The sequence below is a fragment of the Sardina pilchardus genome, chromosome 6 (assembly GCF_963854185.1).
Source record: "Sardina pilchardus chromosome 6, fSarPil1.1, whole genome shotgun sequence".
In the NCBI taxonomy this organism is placed as follows: Eukaryota; Metazoa; Chordata; class Actinopteri; order Clupeiformes; family Clupeidae; genus Sardina; species Sardina pilchardus.
Genome location: NC_084999.1, coordinates 6704151 through 6713453, shown reverse-complemented (window position 1 = coordinate 6713453; position 9303 = coordinate 6704151). Strand labels below are relative to the sequence as shown.

General features: G+C 48.5%; 1 protein-coding gene across 1 annotated transcript in view; it reads left to right on the top strand.

Annotated features, from left to right (window-relative positions):
* Window positions 1-5592, top strand: part of mms22l (MMS22-like, DNA repair protein) — a 28360-nt gene extending 22768 nt beyond the window's left edge. The window contains 5 exon segments of the mRNA XM_062538239.1: window positions 607-818; window positions 2342-2508; window positions 3947-4043; window positions 4292-4459; window positions 5067-5592. Coding sequence (XP_062394223.1) covers window positions 607-818; window positions 2342-2508; window positions 3947-4043; window positions 4292-4459; window positions 5067-5142 — 720 coding nt within the window. The 3' untranslated portion in view covers window positions 5143-5592.
* The last annotated feature ends 3711 nt before the right edge of the window (window positions 5593-9303 follow it).

Here is a 9303-nt window from a genome sequence, read left to right as displayed (position 1 = left end):
TCAAAAGCATTTGCACTGTGTGTGTACAATGGGTCTTGGGTTGAGAGAAGTTGACTATTTACAACAGCAGAAATAAATACTTAAACCTGCATAGTGAACCTTTAATCAGCCTCCCTCACACACTAACGTAACTCCACCTCTCTTCTCTCTGATAGGGTCTGCATTAACGTAACTCCACCACTCTTCTCTCTGATAGGGTGTGCATTAACGTAACTCCACCTCTCTTCTCTCTGATAGGGTCTGCATTAACGTAACTCCACCTCTCTTCTCTCTGATAGGGTCTGCATTAACGTAACCCCGCCTCTCTTCTCTCTGATAGGGTCTGCATTAACATAACTCCGCCTCTCTTCTCTCTGATAGGGTCTGCACTAACGTAACCCCGCCTCTCTTCTCTCTGATAGGGTCTGCATTAACATAACTCCGCCTCTCTTCTCTCTGATAGGGTGTGCACTAACGTAACTCCACCCCTCTTCTCTCTGATAGGGTGTGCATTAACGTGACTCCGCCTCTCTTCTCTCTGATAGGGTGTGCATTAACGTGACTCCGCCTCTCTTCTCTCTGATAGGGTGTGCATTAACGTGACTCCGCCTCTCTTCTCTCTGATAGGGTCTGTCGGTGGCGGCGGGCGTGTCCCAGTCTCAGGGGGCTCATCTCAAACAGCAGCTGCGGAGCGTTATTAGCCAATACCTGGGCCGTTTCCTCCCCGCAGCGCCTTCCGTGGGCGCCGTGGCCAATCACCCGGTCCTGCTGGCCGCCTGTGAGGCCACGCCCACACCCAGGGGGGCGGGACTGAGGCGGAACATCCTTCAAGTGATCAGGTGAGTTCACCTGAGCTTCGTCTCCCACCACTGTGGAGGCTATAGTTTCAGTGTGGTTTGTTTGTAAACAGAATTACAGTCTATTTCATGTAACTTGGTGAAAACCTATACAGTAGCACAGGCTGAGGAGCAGATTGTAGTTTTAGGCCGGATCCACAAATGTAGTCTTTGGTCTTTGGTCTTGGAGGTCGGCACTCCGCGGCTGTCCGCGGCTGAAGTGCCCTTGAGCAAGGCACCTAACCCCTCACTGCTCCCTGCGTGCCGCTGTTGGGCAGGCAGCTCACTGCTCTGGGTTAGTGTGTGTATTCACTGCGTGCTGTATGTGTTCACTAATTCACAAATTGGGATAAATGCAGAGACCAAATTTCCCTCACGGGATCAAAAAAGTATATATACTTATACTATTATTATTATTATTATTATGGCCTGCTGTAGCGAACTTCCGTTGAAATGATCGCTAATGATCTGAAGTTGCAGCACTACACAATTCTAAAAGAAAAGCTTTGTTAAAGAGCAGTGTTTCTTTTTGAAGTGCAACTTTTCTAAGTCGGAGACTACAGTACATAACACTAATCCTCCTGCGGCCATAGTGTGATTGTGTCGTGAGAGTGAGTGAGAGGGAACAGTGGCGCTGCATCAGGCTTTTTAATGTTTGTGCTGTGAGAGTGTAACCAGGAGCGCTCGCTCCACGCCTGCATAAGCTGTTGCATCCAGAGCTCGGATGGAAAACTGTTGAAGGAAAACTGCTAAGTAAACACAAAAACACAAAGTGAGAGATATTATTTGACACATTTTTTTCACTTTTTGGCAAATTCAGTGTAAACGACGACACTTAAGAGTTTTGAAGTTGTGGTTTGAGAGCTAATCAGTTTCTTGACAGTAATTTGCGATTCAGGAAAACACACACACACACACACAGGTGTTAAGAGTGTGGAGTGCAGTCATGTTGTTGTGCCTGTCACTGTCACTCTCTGTAGACCGCACATCCTCCCTCTTTTTTTTGTAATTGGTAATCTCATTCTCTTCAGTGTCCAAGATTTCACAATTTAAAGCAGAGAACTTAACAAAGACTTAACACAAAATATGCTATGCCCCATCCTTAGGTGGCCTTTTTGGGGTGAGCAAAAAACCTACCACTAACCCAAATTCCTAATAAATAATAACATCTTTAAAATGTATCCAACCAGTGGGTTATATAACATCAAGACACAACACAACAAAACACCAAACACCAAGGCAAGAGGCACAAAGTGACAAGACTGTATCCCAGGCTGAGAGGCAGCAATCCCTTCCCTTCCGCCATGTAGCCAAGATGGCGTCTGTTGAAGGCGAAATGGGTCCATTCCACACTCCAGTTTTTTTACTGTTACGAGTGTATGAATTTCCAGTATGAATGCACTCGTGCACTCAAATTAGCTACTGTAAGTGCAGAAGTACGGCATTTACTGAGACACAGCTAGCGCCTTTACCATCGCCTAATTGACATCTCTGACTCTACTTCCTCCTTCCTGTCTCCCTCACAGCGACAGTTTCCTGCAGTTCAAAGGCCACGCCCCTCCTCCGCGCCTGGCGGCCGTGCTCACCTTCCTGCTGGAGCTGCTGAGGCGGAGCCCCGACACTGACCCCGCCCTGCTGTCCCTCCCCCTGCCCGCCCTGCTGCGCTGCCTCATGCTGGTCAACGAGCCTCAGGGTGAGGAGGGGGGGGTGCGGTGGCGGGGGGGGTCCTCTGGGTAACATAGTTCACAAGCGCTTTTGCACACCTCTTTTGCGGGGACAGGTGCGTTGGAATAAGTTACCCAGTAATACTTAAAAGAGAGAATCCCACACAGTGTCCATTACGCATGCAAACATTTATACAGTATTCAGAACATTTCGGTCATAGACCTTCCTCAGGTGACTTTACCTCTGGGTAACATGCCACCCCCTCATCTCCACTGTTTCCACTCCATGAGGTTTTCAGTGCCTCAGAAGTGACATCGTTTAACATTTTTTTTTTTTAAGAAAAGACATCTATTTGATATATTTATATTTGAAGCGATGCTGAGTGTAGATAGATACTCCTGGAACATGCACAGATGGTGAAAAAGTAAGCGTTGACCGTTGACTAGAGCGATGGCTATCCGCTCTGTCGACATGTCACAGACAGGATGGAATGCAGACGAAGAAGATGAGGCGCCACAATTGGTTGGCCAATGGCCATGTCAGCAAAGTTGAAGCTAGGGGCTGTGCAGTGTGTGCTTTTTGGAGTCAGCGCAGGTGAGATAAAGAGAAAACTAGTCAGCTCCACCCAAATCAACATATTTAGTTTAATCCACACCTTTTTGAGTCCCTTCTAGTGTCTTCTCTAGTCTTGTGTCTTCTCTAGGGTTGGATATTGTCACCTACTCTGTGATACAATGAATGTCATAATTCATCATTACAAAAGCATCACAGCAATACCACTAAATCTCATTGATTACTTTGACTTTACAACTTACAAGCGAGCACGTTTTAGGCTCATTGGTTTATCATCGAGCTTTGAGGGACCATCAACCTTGACCAAGGGTGCCTCTCAACATCCCTCAACATGCCGCCCCATCATTCTTTATCTAATGAGGACGAGGACCGAGGAAGGAAGGGAGGATGTATAAAACACAAATGAGAGGCACCCCAAATGTGCTCAAGGTTTGTTCCTGTCAAAAGGGCACTTCTCCCTGGCCATCATGTGGTTGCCAGGCAGTCCTAGCTGACTCACCCACTCGGCACCACACACACCAGGGCAGCTGACATGACTGCGCCGTGTTGAGTGGGAGCCAGAAGAGGACCCGTCACGCCGTTAGCGTCTCTCTCTTCCTCCTTCAGTTCCCACGCTAAAGCCTCTCTCCCCTCTCCCCGATCTATCTCTCCTTCCACTTTCTCTCTCCTTATCTTTCTCCCTTCTCTCCCTTTCTCTTTCTCTATCCACCCTCTACCCTTCTCCCCCTTCTCTCCTCCTTTCTCTCATCTCTCCTTTCTTTCACCATTCACCCTCACAATCCCTTTGTCTTTCTCTCTCTTCTCTCTCTCTCCATCTTTCTGTATTCTTTCCGTATTCTCTCTCTCTCTCTCCCTCTCTCTTCTCTCTTCTCTCTCTTTTCTCTCTCTCTCAGTGAGGCGGTTGAGTACTGAGGCTGTGCAGCTGGTGGTGGGGAGATGTGGCTCCGCGTCGGCCCAAGGCCCTTGCGACCAGACCGTCTCCATTCTCAGGTGTGTGTGTGTGTGTGTGTGTGTGTGTGTGTGTGTGTGTGTGTGTGTGTGTGTGTGTGTGTGTGTGTGTGTGTGTGTGTGTGTGTGTGTGTGTGTGTGTGTGTGTGTGTGTGTGTGTGTGTGTGTGTGTGTGTGTGTGTGTGTGTGTGTGTGTGTGTGTGTGTGTGTGCGTGTGCGCGTGTGCGTGATGGACAGGAGTTGGTCGCCGGTGATTGTAAAGTGTGTGTGTGTGTGTGTCTCTAATGCAGGACCTTTGTGGAGGAGAATGAGGGCGTGTACGACCAGCAGATGTACGGTGTTCTAGAAGCCGTATCGCTTGTAGACCGGAGTTCCGTGGAGACTCTGATTCCGATTGTGTCATTAAGCCTGAGGAACCTGGAACAGAAGAGAGGCCTGGGGAGGAACACCTCTCTCAGGTACTGCCACTGGCTGGCCCCCAGCAGCACACTGCACCCCACTGAGATACTGTACATACATGTACGCATTATACAGCCATGCAATGTGACTTGGAGTGATTTGTAATGTGTGTGTTGTGTGCACAATGCGCATACATTATTTGGTGGTAACACTTAACTTGACAGGTGGTGAGTTCATAACCCATTCATAGCAGCCGTCATAAACTGCACATAAAGTATTCATGACTGTTTCATCACAACTTGTTGAAAGAAAAGTCCAAAAATCGCAAAGCAGCGTTGTGGTTGTCGTCGTTCTGTCTTCCACATTCATGAAAGGTTTAGGAATGTTGAGTCATGTCTCATGAAACGGTCATGAATGCTTTAAGTGCAGTTTATTACAGCTGCTATGAATGTGTGATGAACTCACCTGTCAAGTATAAGTGTTAGCCTACACATTATTTTATACTTTATACACCAATGTGGTGTGTGTGTGTGTGTGTGTGTGTATACATACATCATTTCATACACTGCAAAACCATGTAATGTGATTTGCATACCATGTGCTTTGTGTGGTATTATTTTACACCCTCTACACTAATGTGATACGATTTGTGCCTGTGTGTTACAGAAATGCCTACAAGAGGTTGCTATGCCAACTGGGAGAGAGTGGCCAAGCTGAGAAGGTCTGCTTGGATGCGGAATGATGCCCTGACCTTTGAACTTTCACACTCCTTGTCAGGCTCATCACAGTTTCCCCCTCCAGGAAAAAGGCGCTGAGCCACAGGGTGTTCAGTGCCCAGCAGTGTCACCCCTACTGTCAGTACACTACACCACCTCCTCCTCCTCCTCCTCTTCCTCCTCCTCTTCCTCTGGGGGCACTGCTGCAGGGGGGGGGGGGGGATGTTGATCCTGAAACAGTCTCTAGTGCCAGTTGTACATATGACGTGATGAGACATATGAGACAAGTTGTACATCTTTTACATATTTAAGCATTGTTTCGTCCTGTATATGACTAGCATGTGTAAGTCACATTAGTGTAACTGTCCTTCTCTGACCAACACACAGCTTCCTGTGTGTGTGTGTGTGTGTGTGTGTGTTTAATGTATATAATGTATATCTGCTGTACAGTCTATGAAAATATCATGTTTGTAAAGAGTGCCATAATAAATGAAATAAAGCAAAACAATATGTTTGTGAGTCATACAGGTGTTCTTCATTACTCGTACTGTTTGCCGTATGGGGAACAAGGGTGGGTTGGCAGGTACCTCACAATCAAGAGATGGCTTGATCTGTACTTAGGAGTCATGTATGTCAAAATACCTTACAATCCCCAAGATCATGTTCACAATCGTTGTTACAAACAAATTTGCCTGTGTTTTCAACGGAAAAAAAACAGGCACTTCCAAACAGTAGTTGCTTCACTGCCGTGCTTTATTGATGTATATCTATAAAAATGTATTGGAATCACTTAAACACGGGAAGCATGAATGGTCATTTGTATTTTAGGACAACGCGACAACTTGAAGATGGCTTGATGTACTCTCTCAGAGTCGCTCAAAGACTTTAGTGTTTGTTGAGAAATGTAAAGATTGCTATATGCGGCCATCACTAGTCCCCTCGCGCTGACTTGTGTTTGTTGACAAATGTAAAGATTGCTATATGCAGCCATCACTAGTCCCCTCAAGCTGACATGACGGTTTATACAGACAAGACACAGGTTGTCTCGGCAACCACAAAAAAAAACAATAACATGACGCAGTCGTGTCGCTGGACGTGGACATCGTATGGCATCTTCAGTGGCAAGCTTCTGTCACTTGAGGTGGAGAGTTGGAGTAAAGAGTTAGTAAAGTAGTTGCTTGTTAGACACATTCATAAAGAACTGATAGACAGCCTTAAATCCTGAGCACAGGTGTTACTGTTATAATCATCGTTATTATTATTACAAAAAGCGCCTCCTCTTCAGCAAAGAGCGGACTCTGACACGCACACACACACACACACACACACAGTACATGCAGCCAGAGGAGGGTTGGAATGACTAGAGAAAAGCTCCGTAATGCCGGGTACTTATGCAGTCCCAAGAGAGAAAAAAAGGACTGGGGGGGGGGGGGGTATAGAAAGAGCTCGGCATCGGCTCAGTCCTGGGGGGGGGGGGGGTCCAGTGTACCAAGAGCTTTGCTGTGGCTCAGTCCTGTTTTGTTTTGTTTTTTTCTCTCTTTTTAGCCGTTCCTCAGCTGGACTGTAATCTCCTGCCCATTACCATCAATCAGCACATGCCTTGCCTCTTTGAGGTGTCTGTGTGTGTGTGTGTGTCTGTGTGTCTGTGTGTGTGTGTGTGTGTGTGTGGCGGGAGGTTGATGGTATTCAAATCGCTTTGCCTGATCACTCCAAGAAGAAGGCGAGACCAAGAGGGAGGGTGGGTGGGTGGGCAGGCGGAGAGAGAGCCGACGGGAGTGTGTGGGTGTGTGTGTGTGGCGGGTGGTTGACGGAAGAGCCATGGTCATGGTGCGTGTGTGTGTGTGTGTGTGTGTGTGGCGGGAGGTTGATGGGAGAGCCATGGTCATGGTGCGTGTGTGTGTGGCGGGGCCGACGGGAGAGCCATGGTCATGATGCCTCAGTCTGGACAGCACTGGACGAGCTGAAACATCGACTGAGACTGCCCGCAGATCTGAGCGCTGAAGAGGCCCAGAGACAGGGTGCCCGGGACAGGACAGGAGGCCCAGAGACAGGGTGCCCGGGACAGGACAGGAGGCCCAGAGACAGGGTGCCCAGAGACAGGGTGCCCAGAGACAGGGTGCCCAGAGACAGGGTGCCCGGGACAGGAGGCCCAGAGACAGGGTGCCCGGGACAGGACAGGAGGCCCAGAGACAGGGTGCCCGGGACAGGACAGGAGGCCCAGAGACAGGGTGCCCGGGACAGGACAGGAGGCCCAGAGACAGGGTGCCCAGAGACAGGGTGCCCGGGACAGGAGGCCCAGAGACAGGGTGCCCGGGACAGGAGGCCCAGAGACAGGGTGCCCGGGACAGGAGGCCCAGAGACAGGGTGCCCGGGACAGGACAGGAGGCCCAGAGACAGGGTGCCCGGGACAGGACAGGAGGCCCAGAGACAGGGTGCCCGGGACAGGACAGGAGGCCCAGAGACAGGGTGCCCGGGACAGGAGGCCCAGAGACAGGGTGCCCAGAGACAGGGTGCCCGGGACAGGACAGGAGGCCCAGAGACACGGTGCCCGGGACAGGACAGGAGGCCCAGAGACAGGGTGCCCGGGACAGGACAGGAGGACGTCACAACAGCCCTGTGGTGCACCAGAAGAAGCTGAGAGACACGGTGAGAATGGCAACACTGCTCACACACACACACACACACACACACACACACACACACAAAAGAGTGAAACTGGGTACACACACCAGCAGCTCACAAAAAAGCCTTAAGGGCCGTTCACACCAAGAACGATAACGATAACGATAACTATAAATAAATATCGCTCTCATTAATATGAATGACAACGTTCACACCTAAACTATAACGATAACGACATGAAGAACGATATCGTTGTTGATCACTTTCAGAGCGATTTTGAGAACGATAAAAAGCTAACAGCCAATCAGAACCCATAATATTCTAGCCATCACATTCATTAACATGAGGAGAGACACTTCTTATCGTTGGCCAGTGTGGACGCTTTTATCGTTATCGTTATAGTTATAGTTATCGTTATCGTTCTTGGTGTGAACAAGCCTTTAGTCTTCAAATTCTTCTCACTGGGGTTGTCTTGTGGGGCAATCTCCCTGTTCCTCTGTGCACTGTCCAGAAATGCTCATCAAGCAACACTTCATACCACTGTGTCCTCCGTACATTGTAACTTATAACCATTAATTACAATCTAGCACACTAATTATCATTGTATAACTACACAGCCATACTTACAGTAAGTTTACAGTATATGCATGGTATATGTAATATAACAAGTCAATCATGTAACTATTCTTTCTCAGCCACTCCATAGAAGACACTGAGACACTGAACTACACCATATTGACTGGTGTAGCTGCAATGAAACAGGCACTGTTAGTAATACATACACATGACATGAGGTGAGTTCAAATTTGGCAAACAGTGGCGAACGTTCGTGCTGAACATGTTTTCTTTGAACAGTTAAATTTGAACGATTTGGTGTTAACATAACATTCATTGTTGCGTTCGTCAAACTCACGCCCAGTTCCACTGTATGTTCGCGGAGCACTACCTCTTCAGACTGTTTGCGATTGTTAGCAAACGTTCGCCAACAACTCAAGGCTAACGGAATACTGCTTGCAAGCGTTCGCAAATGTACGCCTATGTCCGCAAACTTGAACGCACCTCAGGTATCATGGGGAGACCGCTGGCGTAATCTCAAATAGTGCATTAGTAATGACGGGGCCTGACTGACTGACTGCTTCTGGTGGTTTGGCACAGTAATCTCTGATCTCCATCTCCGCTGTCTGTCCAGGGACAGAGATCCAGGGTCCAGCCTTTGTGTCTTCTCTCTCCAGAAAGCAAAGCGTTGTAGCACACACACACACACACACACACACACACACACACACACACACACACACTGGACCCACGTGGTTGAATTACTAAGACATGTTGCCCAAGGCCCGTGGCGTCCCACGCGCTGGCTCCGGGCTCAGGAAGTGGGCTTGCGTTGGTTTCATTTGCATCTCGGTGTATTGAGGCAGTAAGAGATGGTCATAGTTCTTCATAGAGCATCTGATTTGTGTGTGTGTGTGTGTGTGTGTGTGTGTGTGTGTGTATGTGTGAGAGAGTTTGAGTGTATGTGTGTGTGTGTGTGTGCATGTGCTTGTGTGTGTGTGTGTGTGTGT